The 21349-nt window shown below is 47.4% G+C and overlaps 2 protein-coding genes across 4 annotated transcripts; both read left to right on the plus strand.

The window, feature by feature from the left end:
• The first annotated feature begins 1361 nt into the window (after positions 1–1361).
• Positions 1362–15682, plus strand: tbcb (tubulin folding cofactor B). Its single transcript, XM_080218295.1, has 6 exons — positions 1362–1671; positions 9070–9213; positions 9849–9945; positions 12375–12566; positions 13629–13701; positions 14486–15682. Exons 1-6 carry the CDS (start codon positions 1549–1551, stop codon positions 14601–14603), a joined length of 747 nt encoding a protein of 248 aa, XP_080074421.1. The 5' UTR covers positions 1362–1548; the 3' UTR covers positions 14604–15682.
• Positions 15683–17732: 2050 nt separating this feature from the next.
• sdhaf1 (succinate dehydrogenase complex assembly factor 1) lies at positions 17733–21003 on the plus strand. 3 transcript variants are annotated; one of them, XM_080218239.1, is made up of 3 exons: positions 17741–17786; positions 19049–19207; positions 20539–21003. In XM_080218239.1, exon 3 carries the CDS (start codon positions 20559–20561, stop codon positions 20838–20840), a length of 282 nt encoding a protein of 93 aa, XP_080074365.1. In that variant the 5' UTR covers positions 17741–17786; positions 19049–19207; positions 20539–20558; the 3' UTR covers positions 20841–21003. The 3 variants fall into 3 exon arrangements, with proteins under 3 accessions (XP_080074366.1, XP_080074365.1, XP_080074367.1); XM_080218240.1 differs by lacking the exon at positions 19049–19207 and having other exon boundaries at positions 17733–17786; XM_080218241.1 differs by lacking the exons at positions 17741–17786; positions 19049–19207 and adding an exon at positions 19923–19974.
• The last annotated feature ends 346 nt before the right edge of the window (positions 21004–21349 follow it).

The following is a 21349-nucleotide window of genomic DNA, read 5'->3' on the forward strand; positions in this document are numbered from 1 at the left end:
CCCCTCCCCCAAGACCCCTCCCCCCAACCCTCCCCCTCCCCCTCCCCCCGGACCCCTCCCCCTCCCCCCAACCCTCTCCCTCCCCCCAAACCCCTCCCCCAACCCTCTCCCTCCCCCCGGACCCCTCCCCCAACCCTCTCCCTCCCCCCGGACCCCTCCCCCAACCCTCTCCCTCCCCCCGGACCCCTCCCCCAACCCTCTCCCTCCCCCCGGACCCCTCCCCCAACCCTCTCCCTCCCCCCGGACCCCTCCCCCAACCCTCTCCCTCCCCCCAAATCCCTCCCCCAACCCTCTCCCTCCCCCCAAATCCCTCCCCCAACCCTCTCCCTCCCCCCAAATCCCTCCCCCAACCCTCTCCCTCCCCCCAAATCCCTCCCCCAACCCTCTCCCTCCTCCAACCCTCTCCCTCCCCCCAAATCCCTCCCCCAACCCTCTCCCTCCCCCCCAAACCCCTCCCCAACCCTCTCCCCCAAACCCCTCCCTCCCCCAACCCTCTCCCTCCCCCAAACCCTCTCCCCTCTCCCAAACCCTCTCCCCCCTCCCCAAACTCATCCCCCAACCCTCTCCCCCCTCCCCAAACTCATCCCCCAACCCTCTCCCCCCTCCCCAAACTCATCCCCCAACCCTCTCCCCCCTCCCCAAACTCATCCCCCTCTCCCCAAGCCCCTCCCCCCAACCCCACCCCCAAGCCCTCCCCCTAGCCCCACCCCCCCAACCCCACCCCCAAGCCCCACCCCCCCAACCCCTCCCCCTAGCCCCACCCCCCCAACCCCACCTCCCCAACCCCACCCCCCAAACCCCTCCCCCAACCCACCCCCCAAACCCTCCCCCCAACCCCACCCCCCAAACCTCTCCCCCTAACCCCACCCCCCAAACCTCTCCCCCTAACCCCACCCCCCAAACCTCTCCCCCTAACCCCACCCCCCAAACCTCTCCCCCTAACCCCACCCCCCAAACCTCTCCCCCTAACCCCACCCCCCAAACCTCTCCCCCTAACCCCACCCCCCAAACCTCTCCCCCTAACCCCACCCCCCAAACCTCTCCTAACCCCTCCCTCCAACCTTCTCCTCCTAGCCCCTCCCCCCAAACCCCTCCTCCTAGCCCCTCCCACCAAACCCCTCCTCCTAGCCCCTCCCCCCAAACCCCTCCTCCTAGCCCCTCCCCCCAAACCCCTCCTCCTAATCCCCCCAAACCCCTCCTCCTAGCCCCTCCCCCCAGACCTCTCCCCCTAATTCTTCCCCTTCCCCCTCAGCTCCCCCCCCACCCACCCTATCATTCAGCTGGCTCCGCCCCCTCTGACGCCGATTGGCCCTTGAGGAAAAGACGTGACCATGGCGTCTTCCAATAAGCGTTGGCGGCGAGGCGGCGGCTGGAAGGTTCTGGAAGTGGAGCAGCGAGAGCGGTTAACGGCCCCGGGATTCAAAGCAGCGGCCGGGCGACTCCAGGACTGAGCAGGTGACCCATCCGCGGCCAGCCAGCCAGGCCCTACCCGTTAATCGGCGGGGAGAGCCGGAGCAGGCGGTGAGGGCCGAGCCCTGAGGACAGGCCATGGAGGAGGAGACTTACCGGGTGGTGTCGACGCCGGTGGTGGAGGTGCGGGTCAGCAGCTCGCTCTCCTCCTTTATCTCGGAGAAAAGATTCAACCGCGGCATCACCGTGTCCGAGCTGAAAGTGAGTCAAAGAGAGAGGGCCCGAAGCTGGGGCCCCGCCGACTAAAATCCCCCGGAGACCGGAGGCTGAGGGCCCAGCTTGGGGAGCGGGCAGGTGGGCGGAGCTGACTGTCGGCGGAGAGGAGGGGTTGGTTCGTTGTGGGCGGGGCCGGGGCGTTAGGGCGGGGCAATGGTATGGGGGAGGTCAGTCCGATTGTCGGCTGGTCTGGCCGCTATTCGGAAAAATCGGGCGGGGTAGTCGATTTGTGGGTGAATGGGGGCGGGACGAAAAACGTGGGGCGGAGTTCGGAAGACTGGCCGGGGCGTGTGCGTAGTCAGGGGCGGGGCTTACTTGTAGGCGGGGTCGCGGACAGTGCTTCCTGGGACTACCCGAGGTAGGGGCGTGGCTAATTTGTGAGGCGGTGTCTAAGGTTGCGCCTGCGCTCTTCCTCGCAGTTGCCATTCATGGACAAGTCAAGCCCACTGTCCAGTCAGACTTGTGGTGTCAATTGCTTGGTGCAATGGTCAAACACTCGCCTACCTCCTGGCTCATGATGACTGGTCAAGGATTACCAAGGATGCCCACGTGAAGCCTGTTTTGAAGAAGGCTGTTTTGGCTTCAGCAGCTGGCAGTGGTGTGTGCTGGACCACTCAAAAGACCAACCCCTCCACCTCATCGACCATGCATTATCCTGACTGACTAATGGCCCACTTCCCAAACGTAAATGACCTTGTCACTCAGAGTCATAGAGCATCTGGACTGATTTCTCAAGAGAAACATTACAGGCTTGACATTTGTAAAGAGATATCTGATATGGTACCAGATTATCTGGTGACAATGCGAGGGATGAAGCACTGGTTTTCACCCACAATGAAAGCAAACATACATATGAACAGACAAATTAGGAGTAAGAACATAATAAGAACATAAGAAATAGGAGCAGGAGTAGGCCATCCAGCCCTTCGAGCCTGCCCTGCCATTCAATAAAATCATGGCTGATCTGTTGTGGCTCAGTTCCACTTTCCTGCCTCCTCCCCATAACCCTTAATCCCCTTGCCTGTCAAAAACCTATCTACCCGCGTCTTAAATATATTTAGCGAGGCAGCCTCCACCACTTCAATGGGCAGAGAATTCCAGAGATTCACCACCCTTTGAGTGAAGAAGTTCCTCCTCAACTCCGTTCTAAACTGCTCCCCCCTTATCTTGAGGCTGTGCCCTCTAGTCCTACTGTCCTTTCTGAGCGGGAAGAGCCTCTCCACCTCTATCCTATCCGTCCCATTCATCATCTTATGTCTCAATGAGATCTCCCCTCATTCTTCTAAACTCTAACGAGTACAAGCCTAGTTTATTCAGCCTCTCCTCATAGTTCAACCCCCTCAACTCCGGTATCAGCCTAGTAAACCTCCTCTGCACTCCCTCCAAGGCCAAAATATCCTTGCGTAAGTGCGGCGACCAAAACTGCACACAGTGCCCCAGCTGCGGCCTCACCAGTGCCCTGTACAGTTGCAGCAAGACCTCCCTGCTTTTATATTCAATCCCCCTCGCTATGAAGGCCAGCATCCCATTCGCCTTCCTGACCACCTGCTGCACCTGCAGGTTGGGTTTTTGCGACTCATGCACAAGGACCCCGAGGTCCCTCTGCACCGTAGCATGCTGCAGTTTTTCGCCATGTAAGTAATAGTCCTTCCTACCATTATTCCTACCAAAGTGGACAACTTCGCACTTGCCAACATTAAATTCCATTTACCAGTTCCTGGCCCATTTGCCCAGCCTATGTAGATCCCTCTGCAGACTTTCCACACCCTCCGCACAATTTGCCGTTCCACCAACCTTGGTGTCATCAGCAAATTTCGACACCATACACTCGGTTCCCTCCTCCAGATCATCTATATAAATGGTAAATAGCTGAGGCCCCAGCACCGATCCCTGGGGCACTCCACTAGTCGCCAACCGCCAATCCGAATAGCACCCATTGACCCCCACTCTCTGCCTCCTATTTGACAGCCAATCTCCTATCCACGCTAACACCCTACCCCCAACTTCATGCCCCTTAACCTTCTGTAACAACCTCTTGTGCGGCACCTTATCAAACGCCTTCTGAAAATCAAGAACCACATTTACCGGCTCTCCTCTATCCACTGCCCTAGACACATCCTCATAGAACTCCAATAAATTCGTCAGACACGACTTCCCCTTAACGAAACCGTGCTGCGCCTGCTCTATCAAACAATTCTCCTCAAGATGCCTCGCTATTTTCTCCTTGCTTACGGATTTGAGCATTTTACCTACAACAGACGTTAAACTAACCGGCCTATAATTCCCTGCCTTTTGCCTGCTAACCTTCTTAAACAACGGCGTAACATTAGCCGTTTTCCAATCTTCCGGCACTTCCCCGGAATCCAGCGAGGATTGGAAAATAATCATCAAGGCATTCACTATCACCGCTGCCATTTCTTTCAGAACCCTTGGATGCATTCCATCCGGTCCTGGGGACTTGTCCACAATCAGTCCCTCCAGTCTGTCGAGCATTGCCTCTCTAGTAACAATGATGTCATTCAGGCCCTCCACTCCTACCGTCTTTCCATCGCTAACACCCAGCAAACTATTCACATCCTCCTCCGTGAAGACCGAAACAAAAAAGTTATTCAAGGCCTCAGCCATTTCTCCATCCCCTACCACTAAGTCCCCGCTCTCATCCTCTAAGGGTCCAACGTTCACCCTAGTTAGCTTCTTCCTTTTTATATATTTATAAAAACTCTTACTATCCTTTTTTATATTTAGCGCTAGCCCAGCTTCATAGTTTATCCTACCCTTCTTTATCAACTTCTTCGTCATTCTTTGATATTTAAACCTCTCCCAATCCTCTTCTCGCCCACTACTCTTAGCTACTCTAAACGCATCCGCTTTTAATTTAATACTCTCCTTTACCTCCTTCGTTATCCACGGCTGATTATCTCTCCTCCTATGATCCTTTTTAACGATCGGAATAAATTTCTGCTGAGCACCAAGAAAGATCTCCTTAAAGATCCTCCACTGTTCCTCAGCAGACCTACCTTCCAATGTGCTCCCCCAATCAACATTCGCCAATTCCTCTCTCATCCTATCGTACTCCCCTGTGTTCAAACAAAGGACACAGGTCCGGGAACCCACTTTCTCCTCCTCCATCTGCATCAGAAAGTAAGGGGCCAGAGTAAGCCTCTGGCCCCTCAGGCCTGCTCTCATTCAGTAAGGTCAGGGCTGAACTGTTTTTTTAAATCAACTTCACATTCTTACCTATCCTTCTATAAACTTTACAGTCGGAAGGTTCACAATGTCAGGTTAAAGTCCAACAGGTTTATTTGAAATCATGAGCTTTTGGAGTGCTGCACCTTTATAGTATTCAAGAGGCGGTTGGATATAGCACTTGGGATGAATGGGATCAAAGGTTATGGGGGAAAAGCAGGATTAGGTTATTGAGTTGAATGATCAGTCATGATCATAATGAATGGGGGAGCAGGCTTGAAGGGCTGAGTGGCAGCCTCCTATCTTCCATGTTTCTGTTTCATTGGCTAACTGGAGTCTGATGAAGGAGCAGCCTTTTTTCTCTCATCTCTGTCCAAGCTTCCTTGTTTTGAAAGTTCTCAAGTTCTCAATTCTCCCCATAAGAAGAAACATCCTTTCCCTCCAACTCCCCTTAGGATCTCAGCCATGTGCACTGCAGCATGAGGGTATATCCTGTTCCCGGGTTAGAACAAAATCTCTAGCTGATGTCTGAGAGAAGTTACAGGCATCTAGTGGGACATCCATCTTAAAATGGATGTTTCCAGTAAAGATTGGAGTAAAGAAGGACATTCAGGCAGGATAATAAGGCAGGAGCAAAGAAACTATATTGCAGCAGAGAAAAAGTGTCAAAAATACTGAATTGGATGTAAAGCACTTTGAAAAGATGGCTGGTGGTCGTGAGAAGGATGACATAAATGCAAGGCTTTCTCTTGCTTCTCCCTCCTTACTCAAAGTAAGAATCCTGCTAGGTGGGTATGATTTGGTATTGCTTGGGAGTCAAGTATACAAGATTAGTAACGTGCTGTTGGAATTAGGGTCTCTTGTAAAGTACACAGTAGCCTGGAACCTTGTCATGCAGTGCAACAAACATTGCACCCAACCAAAGTTTTCAATTTTTGATTAATTATTGTCACATTTATTAGTATACAGTGAAAAGTATTATTTCTTGTGTTATATACAGACAAAGCATACCGTTCATAGAGAAGGAAAGGAGAGAGTGTTACAGTCATTGCTAGGGTATAGAGAAAGATCAACTTAATACGAGGTAGTTCCATTCAAAAGTCTGAAGTTCTTGAGTCATTTGGTACGTGTCCTCAGACTTTTCCACCTTTTTCCTGGAAGAAGGTGGAAGGGAGGATGTCCAGGGGGTGTGTGGGGTTGATTATGTTGGCTGCTTTCCCAAGGAAGTGTAGACTGGGTCAATGGATGGGAGGCTGGCTTTATGATGGACTGGGCTTCCTCCATGACCCTTTGTAATTTTTTTGCAGTCTTGGGCAGAGCAGGAGCCATTCCAAGCTGTGATAGAACCAGAAAGAATGCTTTTGATGGTGCATCTGTAGAAGTTGGTGAGAGTTGTAGCTGACATGCCAAATTTCCTTAGCCTCCTGAGAAAGTAAAGGTGTTGGTATGGAGGGATAGGGACTGGTGGCTAGTGATCTGGGCACCTAAAACTTGTTCCCCAAATGCATAAATTTCTCAGGTTTGGGAACAGAACAGAGGGTACTGATATTTGGATGTTTTGTCTTGACACATTTTGACTATATTTACCCAAAGATAAGGGAAGATAGTTAATTTTAACATTGGCCTTTAAGCACTGTATTTTCACAAGTACTTTTCTACAACAAATGAAGCTTTAATGAGTTAGGTGCTAATTTGTTAGCTTTGTCTTCAGCATCTCTACATTCAGCCTGCCGTAGACATCGCACATTCCCTCACACCTGCTGTTTTGGGAAGCTGTCAATTACTTTTTTACACAGTGGGATCACCAATTTTTATTTGCATCACATCTTTAGTGTCATAAAACATTCCAGGGCATTTCACCTGAGCAATATGAACCAAGCTATGACTGAGCCACATTGGGAGACATGGGGTCAGATAATCCAATGTTTTAGAACAAAACAAAGAACAACACAGCATGGGAAACAGGCCCTTCGGCCCAACGAGCCCATGCTGCCATTTTAACATTGAGTCCCCTCTCCATCCATGACCCTTGTCTATGCTTATGGCATTCCACATTGAGGGAAGACTAATTTAGGGACAATTTCTTACACCATTCAGCCTAAGAGCACATCTTTGGGGTGTGGGAGGAAACTGGAGCACCCAGAGAAAACCCACGCAAGCACGGGGAGAATGCGCAAACTGCCACAGACACTGCCCAAATCCATGTATCTGCACAGCAAACAGTGGTAGTCACTGAGCTGTCGTGTTGCCCAGCATCTGGTCCAGTTTAAGTGTACACTAATGATGTGAAGTACTAGGCTACTCTCGAAACATCCAAGAGCAGCCCTTGTACGACCCATTGCGTGTTATGCCCCTTGTTGGACAACAAGGCGGACCGAAGCACCTGTGGATTAAAAGAGAAAAACATCAGTACCATGCACATCCTTATACAAACATTCAAGGGAATCCCCAGAAGCTCAAAAGTAAAACAAGTGAGCCAGTAAATATGTTGGAAGGTCCGTAGGAATCAATTGATTCCCAGGGATGTCCCAAGGCTCCTGAACTTTATTTAAAGCAGTCTCTTATATCCCTCCATCTCCATCCTGCTCATGTGCCTATCTGAGTAACTCTTAAACAACTCCAGCATGCTTGCCTCCACCATCTTGCTTGGCAGAGCATTCCATACCCCCGCTACCCTCTGTGAAAAACCTCCCTCTAACATCCGAATTATACCTCGCCTGAAGCCCGTGGCCCCTCGTAATGTGCGTTTCCAATCTAGGAAAAAGCTTACTACTGTTTACTCTATCTATACCCTTCATAATCTTATATACCTCTATTAGATCTCCCCTCAGTCTCTGTCTTTCTAGGGAAAACAGCCCCAATTTGCCCAATCTTTCCTCATAACCCAGTCCTTCCATACCAGGCAGCATCCTGGTAAACCTCCTCTGCACTCTCTCCAGGGTCTCCACGTCTTTCCAGTAGTAAGGCGACCAGAACTGGACGCAGTATTCCAAATGCGGCCTAACCAACGTTCTATACAACTGCAACATTAGATTCCAGCTCTTGTACTCTATACCCCTTTCCATAAAGGCTAACATACCATAAGCTTTCTTCACAACCTTCTCCACCTGTACTGCCACCTTCAAAGACTTGTGCACTTGTACCCCCAGGTCCCTCTGCACTCCTATACTCTTTATAGGTCTACCTTTTTCATATAACTCCCACCTACGTTATTTCTCCCAAAATGCGTCACCTCACATTTATCAGGATTAAATTCCATCTGCCATTTATCTGCCCAATATACCAGCCTATCTATATCCTGTTGTATTGCCTGACACTGCTCCTCACTGTCTGCCAGTCCAGCCACCTTAGTGTCATCTGCAAACTTGCTGATCACACCACATACTCCCTCTTCCAAGTCATTTATGTATATTACAAATAGAAGAGGTCCCAGTACTGAGCCCTGAGGCACACCACTAGTGACAGACGTCCAGCTAGAAAAAGACCCTTCCACTACTACTACTCTATCTCCTATTACCAAGCCGGTTATCAATCCATCTAGATACCTGTCCTTGTATTCCATGAGCCTTAACCTTTTCAACCAACCTACCATGAGGGACTTTGTCAAACGCCTTACTGAAATCCACATAGACGACATCAACGGCTCGTCCTTTGTCGACCGTTTTTGTCACCTCCTCAAAAAATTCTACCAGTTTTGATCAGAAGAGTGGGATGGGGTGGTGGGTGTTGTGCAGAACGCCATGTTCTCTAAAACTGAAAGCTCCTGAAGCCACCTTCGTGGAATTGGATTGCAGACTAAATCACGGAATAGGCTTGAAGTGCTGAATGGGCTATTCCTGTTCTTATGTGCTCTGTGAGGTGTGTGCATGTGTAACAACCCAGAAGGTAACACAAGCTGCTCAAGTTGTTCCATTCAAGACACGGCATGTGTTATTGAAAAGATACAATGCCTGAAACGGGTTACATTGCAAATAGGATAACAGGGAAAATTGGCTTGAAAGATGCAATGAAGAGAGTTGTTGAGAATTAATTTTAAGATTCTACTGCTATGGGGAAGAATAGAATTTTTTGTTTTTATACTTCTGTCAAAAGTAACCATTGATTTTAAAATAAGGCTTACTTAACCGCAGTATTCAGTTTCTGTTAAAGTCCTCGGTATGTTGTGATGAAGCTGTTTTTTAACATTTCTAATGACAGTGCAAGTTGGAACTAATTGTGGGCTCTCCAGCCTCCTGCATGGAGCTGCAGCTGTTCAGTCCAGATGACAAGTTCGTTGGCTTGCTGAACCAAGATGATGCATTGCTTGGTTCCTATCCTATTGATGACCGCTGTCGGATACACGTGAGTATGGCATAGTCACATAACTGTTTTGAATAAAGTTTGTCGAATGTGAATCCCTCAGTTGTTCAGATCAATAAGAGGATGTTTTTTAAAATCTTCAACCTTTTCCTCTCTTTAATTCCCCTTGGCACCATCACATACTTCTTCAGTCTTGTTGCCAAACTTATCACCTTTTTAAACATACATTTATGGGATGTGGGCGTTGCTGACTAGGCCAGCATTTACTGCCCATTCCTAATTGCCCCTTTAGGTGATGGTGAGCTGTATTCTTGAAGTGCTGCAGTCCATGTGGTTTCGGAAATGTTTGAAGTGGTATAAAATCACAATGGATTGAATCCATTTCACTTTTTCATTACTCCTGAGCTGAGATGGGAATGTAGTAATACTCATTAGAAATTTTAAAATCACTATATTTGATATATCAAAAAGATCCACTAAATGACAGAAATACCAAATGATTACTGGTGAAGTTTGACCAAGTACAGATAGAAATCCTATTTTGGCACCAAAAGCTGCTTGTTAAAATTTAATTTGTGTTTCTGGGCAGACTGTGTCTTCACTCACTGGTACAATGCAGAATAGTTATCATCTTCCTTTTAAAATTAATTTAATTATTTTGTGTGCCTGTTTTGTAGGTAATAGATCAAAGTGGAGTGAAGATCGGGGAGTTTGAGGATGTGTCTAAAGTTATAAAGTATGAAATGTCCAATGAAGCATATGATAAGAGAACAGGTGAGATGACTTTGAGAGCAATGTCTGCGCTGTCTTTACAAAAGTTCCTTTCATGCTTGTCCTCCGACCGTGGAATGTTGAGCCTTGAATTCTATAATGTGTAGTATTGTTTTTGTCAAATGGGCTAAGAGCACTTGACTCCATTTCAGATTTCTCTCCCATTTTAACTATTGGTTATCTGAAATGGCCAGGCTCTGGCTGCTGGAATGTTCTTAAACTAGGAGCTCAGACGTGTGAAGGAGTCACCTGAGGTGATGCACTTCAAGAAAAATTGCATGCTAAAGTGCAAGTGAATTCATTTGCAGCACTAAATTTGGTTTGCAATGTAATCTCTTCATTGTGTTCAACTATGCTTTTGACACGCAATGTGTTGTCTCTAAGTAGCTGACTTCCAGGCCTTGGGGCGGGGGGGGGGGGGGGGGGGGGCAGGAGAACTATTACCCATTTGAGGATGCTTTTGTTGTTGACTTTCTGTAAATTGTGAAGGAGAACCTGAGATTTTCATAAACCTGGATGGTTCATGACATTCAGAAAGCTATTGTGAATGAATCACGCTCAGGTATGAGATATCACGGACAAAACATGAGATGCCAAGCAGTCCAGCTGACCCATTGTCACAGTTCTATCACTATCTCAGGGGCTCTTCTCATTTCATAGTATAGTGACAAGATTTTATCAGATGAACACAAACCACACAAACTGCATTTTCAGCCAGTGTTGAAGGGCATAGTCAGCTAAGTTGTATACTTTGTCACATTAAACCCAAAAGCTGATCCTGGGTATGGGCAACTTTTAACCATTTCATTGTTTCTAGCTGTAATATAAGTTCACCAGCCATTGAGTGAAAACAAAAATTATAAACCTCAATTGTTTGAGATACTCGAATCCTATAAGTATACATAACTCGATTACCTTACAAAGGCATTCCACAATTCTGGATTCTTCCTACACTTGCCCTGAGTTTGCCACAAGAAAATTCCTTGTGGCAAATCCAATTTTTATTTCTCGCATGAAATTAATCTTAAGTAATAGCTTGGATATGGTGGAGCAGTAAATCCTTAAATCCCATTGTGGTATGCACACGGGATACGGTGTGTAAGCTGTATCCTCAGGTCACTGAGGTAGTGAAAGGACTCTCCCTGATGGACCACAATTGGTCTAAGGAAAAAAAAAATTTCTGGATTTTAGTTTTAACTTTTTAAAATTATAATTCACTTTAATAATGCATTTTGCTTAACTTGTTCCCCGACTCCTCTCTCCCCCCACCCCGCCAAAATATTTCTGTACAGTTATGATGTTTACAGTTCTCGCGAATCTTTGAATTGGCGATGAGGAACTTTGAGAAGTGATTCTTAGTGAGGATCTTTTAATTTCCCAGCTTGGACAGAGCAGTGCAAAACGTTGAGCGAATGGGCACCAGCCTGGCTAAATGACTGTGTCCAAGCAGGCAGTGTGGTGAGATAACAGCATTCTAATGGTGCTGAAAGCAGCATTTACCCAGTATCTGCTGAGTAAATGGGAATGTGACAAAAATGCAACCTCATCATACTGTGGCCTTAGCTGATAATATTGATTCAAAAACTCTGGCCTGCATTCCTCAGATATTTTATCCAACTTCTAATTTCTGATTGCTCAAGAAAAATCACTTAATTCATCTACACTTCTGTAATGGTTATATAGTTGTTCCATAGAATTTCATAGTGCAGAAGAGGCCCTTCAGCCCATCAAGTCTGTACTGGCACAGAAGAAAAACCTGACCTCCCATTTCCAGCACTAGGCCCATAGCCCTGAATGTTATGATGTGCCAAGTACTCATCCAGATACTTTGTAATGTGAGGCATCCCATCTCTACCACCTTCCCAGCCACCACATTCCAGACCATCTCCACCCTCTGGGTAAAATAGCTCCCACACTCCCCTCCCCAAAAAAATCTCCTGCCCTTCTCCACCCCCCCCCCACTTTGAACCTGTGTCCCTTCGTGACTGACCCTTTAGCTAAGAGGAACAGCTGCTCCTTATCCACTATGTCTATGCCCCTCATAATCTTGTACATCTCAATTGGTAGCCCTTCCGTTTTCTCTGCTCCACCAAAAACAACCCAAGCCTATGTAACCTCTTTTCATAACTTAAACATTCCATTGAAGGCAGCATCCTGGTGCATCTTGTCTGCACCCCTCCAGTGCATCCTTCCTGTAATGTGGCAGGGCGGGGGGCACCTTGAAGAAAGCACTAAAGCTGGCTTTGCTGGAAGTTGATGAGTGAAGTTTAGTATGTGCATTGGTCAGGTAAGTTTCATCCTCCCCAGATCCATTTGTTAGTTGACTTCTATAGTAAGCTGTTGAACTGTGTTCCCACAGATTGGTGGGAGAATGTGAGCTGAAAGTGCTTCTGGTAGTTCGTAGCCAAACGATTAATGGGTTTCTGTTTTAGATTCGATGCGCTTGTTCATGAAACGCAGTAAACTGGGCTTGTATAACGAGGAACAGAAAGCAAAGAATCAGATTGAACTTGAGCAGAGGATACGAGAAGAAAAGGCTTTGGCTGATGCCATTCTAGTTGGTGCAAGGTGTGAGGTTCTAATCTCGGGCCAGCCAACCAAGCGAGGCACAGTGATGTATGTGGGTAAGTTGCTGGTGATTTGGCAGTAGAATCCACCATTCAAAGTATCTTCCCATTTTCTCAAGTATGGTGTATCTTGTTGTGTTCCTTTTTTTCTAGGCTTTCAATGCTTTCCAACTTCCCTTCCCCTCCTTTTGCCTCACTCTCCTCCCCTGCCACTTCATCCCTACACTGATTCCTTTGTGTTGTATCTTTTTGTTGAACGAGATGAAGCCTAGAATGTTAAAGTAGCCCCATCAGAGCCATGTATTTGTGGCCCATCTAGACTGGAAAACCAGTGGTTGAGCTGCTGGCAATAAAGGAATTGCTTTGGTCCCTGTTACACTGCCCACTATTGATTTTGGCTAGCTATAGGGCAGCAGAGTGGTTAGCACTGCTGTCTCACAGCGCCTTGGACCCAGGTTTAATTCCTGCCTCAGATCACTGTCTGTGTGGAGTTTACATGTTCTCCCTATGTCTGCGTGGGTTTCATCCCACAGTCCAAAGATGTATGGGTTAGGTGGATTGACCATATTAAATTGTCTGTTAGTGTCAGGGGGGCTGGCAGGGCAAATATGTGCAGTTGCAGGGATAGGGCTGAGTTGTCGGTGCAGGTGATAGGGCCAAATAGCCGCCTTCTCTGTAGGGATTCCACTTTTTTAAAAAAAATGTAGCAACATGTTCTACCACAGAGCAAAGCAGCATCTAACTGAGAAGGGAGGACTTTTATTCACCAGGTATAACAAATGGTTCTCAACCTATGCTGACCTGTACTTTCTACTCTGGGGGAACATCACTGGTTTTCTCTAAGTCCTCCATTGGATACTCACCCCATTGTGTTTATTTTTTTGTTCTGTTTACATGCTGCATGCTTCTGAGACGTATCCTGAAAATGTGTTCAGCTTGTTTGTTCAGAGCAGTTTTGGACATGAAACAGGGTCCACAGGACTATTTGGAGGTCAGGCATCTTCATTCAGAAGCCCCTAGTCATGGATCTCGATTGCACATTTCACTGCTGTTTCGTACATAAACATCACAAGCTCCGCCCGGGTTTGCCTCTGATCTCAAATAGCCTTTCTGTTTCAGGTCAAACAGATTTTAAACCAGGATATTGGATTGGACTCAAATATGATGAACCTTTGGGGAAACACGATGGCAGGTAACGTCTGAGATGTGGAATTCCCTTAATTTGATGTATTCTTGTCAGATGTATTAGTATACAGTAAAATATTGTTTCTTGCATGCTATATGCACAAAGCATACTGTTCTTAGAATACAAAAGGGGTGAAGGGAAGGAGAGAGTGCAGAATGTAGTGTTACAGTCGTAGCTGAGGTGTAGAGGAAGATCAACTTAATGCGAGGTAGGTCCATTCAAAAGTCTGACAGCAGCAAGGAAGAAGCTGTTCTTGAGTCGGTTAATGCATGACCTCAGACTTTTGTACCTTTTTCCCTGAAAGAAGAAGGTGGTAGAGAAAATGTTCAGGGTGCATGGGTGCTTGATTATGCTGGCTGCTTTGCCGAGGCAGTGGGAAGCGTAGACAGAGTTAATGGATGGGAGGCTGGTTTACGTGATGGATTGGGTTACATTCACAAGACTTAGTAGTTTGTTATGGTCTTGGGCAGAGCAGGAGCCGTAGCAAGCTGTGATACAACTGGAAAGAGTGCTTTCTATGGTGCATCTGTAAAAGTTGGTGAGAGTCGTAGTGGACATGCCAAATTTCCTTTGCCTCCTGAGAAAGTAGAGGCGCTGGTGGGCTTTCTTAACTATGTGTCGGCGGGTTGTGTGGGGCAGGGTGGGGGGGGTAGAATCAGGACAGATTGTTGATTAGCAATGATGGTTTATTGACTTGTGCTGAAATAGCATTTGGACTTTGAAATTGTCACAGTCAGATTGGCTTAAGTTCTTTGCTCTTCAGACAACTGCTTTTATTTATTTTCTGCAGTGTGAACGGAAAGAGGTATTTTCAGTGTCAGTACAAGTATGGTGCATTTGTGAAGCCACAGGCCGTAACAGTGGGAGATTATCCAGAGGAGGACTACGGTCTAAATGATGAAATGTGAATGCTGATTGTCTACATCTTGGAAGCATTGCTACACTGTCTGTGTCCTGATGATGCTGAATACAATGAATCCTCCCTGCAGCTGGATCCAGCTGCTTGGAGTTCCTGAAAACGTTGGGACTTTGCTCTTTATTTGTTTTACGTGCTCTGTCGATAAGAGTTTAGCTCATGATCAAATGGAGATGACCATTTACTTTTACATTTTGGAACGTGAATATTCCCAATTTACTCGCTGACTCTAATTACTTGCAAACCTGTGCATAAGGTGCCAAGTGCAGTGGTTTTGACAACTAGCTGCTGCCCAAGTCACTGTTGGGATCAGAGTGAAAAGTTGCTACTATTAATGTAAGCCATGGAAATTAATATCGTATTGCATCAGACCACAACTATGGCTCAACAATGCCCATCACTAGTCATTTAGGTACACTTGTGAAAGAATGGCATCTGTCCCATCTGAACCTTGTGTTTTTTCTCCCTGTGTGTTTTGCCCACTATGGCAGAGATCTGAACTTACAGTTTCAGCAGTTGAGCTGTTGTTGATTGCCACAACAGGAGTTTTAGATAACATTGCCAGCAACCTTGGTATTTACCATTTTAAAGTTAGCAAGATTGTCTGTCACTTATTTCCTGGGAGAGTGAGTCACAACCACACTTCTTGTTGAATTGTTTTAATTTATTAACCCATACACCTGTGGGTGTCATTTCTGTAAATGAGAGGCTTTAATGTGGCAGTTAAACCTTGATTCTGTACAGAGATATTCACTCAGAGAGGACAATGTCACATCGGCAAGGTTGGATAGTAAACGTGTCTTAATTTTTAACAGTTTTTTTTCCTGATGAGTTTATAACACTTAATTGAGGTTTAAAGTTTGCATTACCTTGCCAAACACTCACTTCCATCAATTTTAAAAAAGGGGCAGTGATTCACTCCTGTGTCCCTGAAATGTTGCTTCATAACCAGGGTGTGCACATAACAGTTTTGTGTTGAATGCAAAGGATATCTTTGTTTCTGCCTTAACTTCTACTGATGATCACTTAAATGTAGTGAGAAATTTAACAATTAAAATACAGTGCTGTTCACTTGTGTCTCTCCAAGTTTTTTTTTTGTGTGGCACAAATTTTAAGAAAAGCATCTGTTGCTCTATTAACCTGATATGTTTGACAATTGGCTACACTATAAGACTGCCCCTGTGGCAAGGTTTAGGCACATGTACACCAATGTGTTTTATTTTGATGAGATGTAAAAGTTAGTGAAGAAATAAAGCATTCTTACCTCATAGAAGCTTTTCATTGCATTCTGGCATGTGCTGTATTTTTGTAAGTTTTTATAATTTATTTTTCTGCACAGTGAAGGACTCGTCAGAACTTTAATCACTTTTTTATGGGAGGTTATTTGGGATAGGGGTAAATGTGCAGAGAATCATTGACTGAATCTGAAGATAAAGGTTCCATCCACACGGGGTAGTGGCTTGAGAGGGTAAGAAAGTGTGACCGTTATATTGAATCATTTGTAGGCAATATCCTCACGGGAGGAGCAGAATAGGTTAATTATGTGAGCAGCAAGGATCTTAGACTAGGTATGTGAGGCTGGCCTCTGCACTAGCAGTGGAAGGTGATTGTGCTTTGCCAGTGTGTTGTAGTGGAGTACTGTGCTGGGTAGAGCGGTTGATGCTGCCATATTACTGGGGTTAAGGGGCTGGTGAGGTTCATGGCTAGTACTGTGCGGGAAGAGTCAAGTAAGGAAGGGAAAATTGTAACACAAGTGGGCTACATTGTGTTAGCCTCACAGCACCAGGGACCTGGCCTCAATTCCTAGCCTGTCCCAATTGACTGGGTGGAGTTTGCATGTTCTCCCCATGTCTGTGTGGGTTTCTCTAGGTGCTTCGGTTTCTCACCATCATATGAAAGACATGCTAGTTAGGGTGCACTGGCCATGCTAAATTCTCCCTCAGTGTGCCCAAACAGGTGCTGGAGTGTGGCGAGTTTCACAGTAACTTCATTGCAGTGTTAATGGCAGCCTACTTATGACGTAAATAAAAGAGGAACACAAGGTATTCATTGAGAACCATGCTCTCACACACATAATCTTTCTAATCGCTAATCTGTCCTTTCACCCCCCCCCCTTAGTTAAATTTGGCTCCTAATTTTCATAATTTCCTTTCTAATTCCGCCCTTGCACTCTCTATCATCCCCTATCCCATGGGTTCTAATTTTTATTTTATTAATGAATTCTGGTAAGGAGATTTACAATGCCAAGGAGGGAGGCAGAGAGGGCAACTGGTGCACGCGGAGCTGGGAGGACCAAGGTTGGGAATGTCGCTGGGTGGCGCTGTACGGAGAGGAGCAGGGTGGGTAGTGGCGCTGGGTGACCCTGCGCTGGGAGGACCAGAGTTGAGAATGGCGAAAGATGGCGCTGTGCTGGGAGTGGCTGTCAGGGCCCTGAGGTGGGAGGACAGGGTCGGGAGTGAAGATGCGTGGCGCTGTACGAGAAGGACCGGGTTGAGGGTGGCGATAGGTGGCGCTGTGGGAAGATCGGGAGAGGTGATGGGTGGGTGCTGCTTGTAGGAGGACCAAGGTTGAGGTAATGGCGATGTGCGCCGCTTCGCTGGGAGGGCCGGGTTGGGGGTGGCGCTGCGTTGGGAGCACCGGTTTGAGGGTGGCGCTACGTTGGGAGGACCGGTTTGAGGGTGGCGCTGCGTTGGGAGGACCGGTTTTGAGGGGGGCGCTGCTGTGGGAGGACCACATTGGGAGCGGCACTGCACCAGGAGGACCAGATTAGGGGTGGCGCTGCTTGTGGAGGACCAGATTGGGGCGGCGCTGCACTGGGAGGACTGGATTGGGGTGGCGCTACCTAAGGAGGCCCGGGTTGGAGGGTGACGCTGGTTGATGTGGGTTGGGGGCGGTGCTACACTGGGAGGACAGGATTGGCGGGTGACGCTGCGCTTGGAGGACCGGGTTGGGGGTGGCGCTGCACTGGGAGGACCGGGTTGGGGATGACGCTGCACTGGGAGGACCGAGTTGGAAGGTGACGCTGCGCTCGAAGGACCGGATTGGGAGTGGCGCTGCACTGGGAGGACCGCGTTGGAAGGTGACGCTGCGCTTGGTGGCCGGGCAGGGGGAGAGGCCACAATGGGAGGACCGGGGTTGGGGGTGGCGCTGCACTGGGAGTACCGGGACTTTCTGGGTAAGTATGAGGCGAATGGAGAGGGATTTTGGCCGGTTTGGATTGAAATTTGTTGAGTTTCAGTATGGGAAAAGGGGGACATTGAGTATATTAAGGGCTGCTGGCTGTTTGGATGAACACTGAGAGCTATTCCCTCCGTGTGGGAAGGGGGTTGCTGAGGCTGGGGGATGTCTCATCCTCAGGTGATCAGTTTCATCCCAGAAGTTGAGGGAGGGTTAGGAAAATGGTGAATACAAAGTAATTAAATACTGAAAATCTTGAAATAATCTCCAAAATACTCAGGCAGCATCTGTTTTAGAGAGAGAGGCAAAAAGTTCAACATTTATAGAGCTTTACAGCAGAAAAAGAGGCCCTTCGGCCCATCGAGTTCGTGTCAGCCATCAAGCACTTATCCTAATCCCATCTTCCAGCATTTGATCTGTAGCTTGTGTGCTGTGGTGTTTCAAGTGCTTGTCTAAGTGTTTTTCAAATGGTGTGAACATTCCAGCCTCTACCACACTTTACCCTCTGGATGAGAAAACATTTTCCTCCATGATTCGCTTGCCCCTTATCTTAAAGCTCTGTCTCCTTAGTTACTGGCCCCTCTGCAAAGAGGAAAAGATTCTTCTTATCTACCCTATCTATCAATATCCACCTCGATAAGGTGGGGGGGGGGGGGAAGGTGGTGGCATGATGGCAGAGTTGTTAGCACTGCTGCCTCACAGGGGCTTATTTATGTGGAGTTTGCACAATTTCCCCATGTCTGTGTGGGTTTCTTCCGGGTGCTCCGGTTTCCACCCACAGTCCAAAAATGTGTGGGTTAGGTAGATTGTCCATGCTAAATTGTCCCTTAGCGTCAGGAGACTATCTAGGGTAAATGCATGGGGTTGTGGGGATGGGGCCTGGGAGGGATTGTGATTGGCGCAGACTCAATGAGTCAAGTGGCCTCCTGCACTATAGAATACAATGATCACGTCTCTCTCTCTCTCTCTCTGTCTGTCCCCCTCCACAATCCCATGGCCTTCTTTGCACTAAGACTCCAGTCTAACCAGCCTCACTTTATAGATGAAATGCTGAAGCCCAAACAACATCGTGGTGAATCCCTTCTGTACCCTTCCTAGCGTGATGACATCCTTCCTATAGTGAGATGACCAATACTGTAGCTGTGTGTGTCTATACAGGTCTATCACAACTGATTTATTGGACGAACATAACTATTTCCAGAGCAAAGGTCTTTATCTGAGTCTTAACCTTGCTACTCTTTTACATTCTATTTGCATTAGCTAATCCAGGGAAGTATTCCATTTGGCGTCTTCAGGGATCTGTGGATATGCATCCCAAGGTCCTTCTTTATTTCCGAATAAGAAGTCTCACAACTCCAGCTTAAAGTCCAGCAGGTTTATTTAGAATCACGAGCTTTCAGAGTGCTGCCCCTTCCTCGGGTGAGTCTCCAGTCCTGGCAACATCGCCATAAATCTCTGCTGTACATTTGCTGCTATGAGCACATCCTCCTGACAATGTGTTGACTGTGGGCAATACTCTAAAAGTGGCCTTTTATATAGTTCTTGCGTTGCCTCTCTGCTCTTATGGTCTGTGCCTTGGCCAATAAAGGAGAATAACCAATATGCCTTCTTAACCACCTTACCAGTCCTGCTACCTTCAGGGAATTGTGGCCATGCACTGCTGAGGAGCAGCACGGTGGCACAGTGGTTAGCGCTGCTGCCTCACAGCACCAGGGATCTGGGTTTGATTCCTGACTTGGGTCACTGTCTGTGTGCAGTTTGCATGTTCTCCCCGTGTCTGTGTGGGTTTCCTCCGGGTGCTCCGGTTTCCTCCCACAGTCCAGAGGTAGTACTATGGGCGAGTATAATTTTGTCTTTTAAAAAGCATTTAATCAGTCAAATGGCTAAGATGGGTATAGAGAGATATGGGCCAAATTGCAGCCAATTGGGATGAGTTTAGGGAATTAAAACAATAGGTGGCATGGACAAGTTGGGCCGAAGGGCCTGTTCCCATGCTGTAAACCTCTATGACACTATGTGCGGTTAGGTCAATTGGCTGTGCTAAATTGCCCCCTAGTGTGGGGGGATTAACTAGGGTAACTGCATGGGGTAATGGGGATAGGGTGCAGTTGGGATTGTGGTCAATGCAGACTCGATGGGCCGAATGGCCGCCTTCTGCACTGTAGGAATTCTATGATTCTATAAAGGTATTGTAGAGATATAAACATTGGTTTGATTGGGAATTTCAGACGTATATGTATGTTTCCTCTGGGTGCTGCAGTTTCCTCCCATGCTCTAAAAATGTGCGGATTAGATTGATTGGCCATGCTAAGTTGCCCCTCAGTGTCAGGGGGATTAACGGGGTAAATACATATACTTTTCATTGTGTCCCAACACCTGTGACAATAGAGTTTATTTATTAGTAAAACTTGCATTAACACTGCAATGGAGTTATGATGAAATTCCCCTAGTCGCCACACTCCGGCGCCTGTTTGGGTCAATGCATCCCAACCAGCATGTCTTTCAGACTGTGGGAGAAAACCCACACAGACACGGGGGGGAACATGCAAACTCCACACAGACAGTGACCCAAGCTGGGAATTGAACCTGGATCCCTGGCGCTGTGAGGCAGCAGTGCTAACCACTGTGCTACCTACCGTGCCAGCCCAATCATAGATGTTTACAGCGCAGAAGGTGGCCACGCCAGTCAACATTTTCATTGGGAATGAAATGCAGCAAGTGCCATAATGTTATTTCTGGGTTTATTTTAGCTGATCCCGGGCAGATCGCCATGGTTCGACACAGCAAACTGCAGAAGCAGGTCTTAAACCTTTACAAAGAGTTCCTCCGAGCGGCCAGGATGAAACCTGGATTCTTGTCCTTGATCCACGCTGAATTTCGCAAAAACGCGCAGATACCCAGAACTGATGTGATGCACATCGAGTATCTGCTGCGAAGGGGGCAGCGGCAGCTGGACCTGGTGAGGCAGTCAAACACCAAACGGCTGGCAGCATTTGAAAGGCCTGACCCACCAAGGAAGCCCAAGCTGCAGACGACGAAAGACTCGCCGTGACGGCCACAGGCGCTGGCCTCAAAACTGTTAACGTCCTGAATGTGAAACGCATTTTCTTTGTGCAAAAATTGGAGGTGGGTTGAGTATTAGGCCGAGGGGATAAGCGTGAAATCCAATGAACTAGTTTTCTCTGGTCACACTAATAAATTAATTTTAAAAATTGCATGTATGGATATCATAGAGCAAAGTGGTTCAGTTATTGGACTAAATAATCCAGAGGCCTGGACTCATGTTCAAGAGTCAAGAGTCTCATTTGTCCTTTTAAGTTTATTTATTAGTTACAAGTAAGGCTTAGATTAACATTGCAATTAAGTTACCATGAAATTCCCCTAGTCGCCGCAGTCAGGCGCCTGTTCAGGTCAATGCACCCTAACCAGCACATCTTTCAGACTGTGGGAGGAAACCAGAGCATTCGGAGGAAACTCACGCAGACATGGGGAGAATGTGCAGACTCTACACAGTGGCCTAAAGCCGGGAATCGAACCAGGGTCCCTGGCGCAATGAAGCAG

The sequence above is a fragment of the Carcharhinus amblyrhynchos genome, unplaced genomic scaffold (genome assembly GCF_965287045.1).
Source record: "Carcharhinus amblyrhynchos unplaced genomic scaffold, sCarAmb.v2.hapA scaffold_37, whole genome shotgun sequence".
NCBI lineage: Eukaryota > Metazoa > Chordata > Chondrichthyes > Carcharhiniformes > Carcharhinidae > Carcharhinus > Carcharhinus amblyrhynchos.

Coding starts and splice junctions, on each gene's coding strand:
- tbcb (XM_080218295.1), top strand. CDS start 1,549: ATGGAGGAGGAGACTTACCGGGTGGTGTCGACGCCGGTGGTGGAGGTG. Junction 9,946..12,374: donor AGCATATGATAAGAGAACAG/GTGAGATGACTT, acceptor TTTCTGTTTTAG/ATTCGATGCGCTTGTTCATG. Junction 13,702..14,485: donor TTGGGGAAACACGATGGCAG/GTAACGTCTGAG, acceptor TATTTTCTGCAG/TGTGAACGGAAAGAGGTATT.
- sdhaf1 (XM_080218240.1), top strand. CDS start 20,559: ATGGTTCGACACAGCAAACTGCAGAAGCAGGTCTTAAACCTTTACAAA.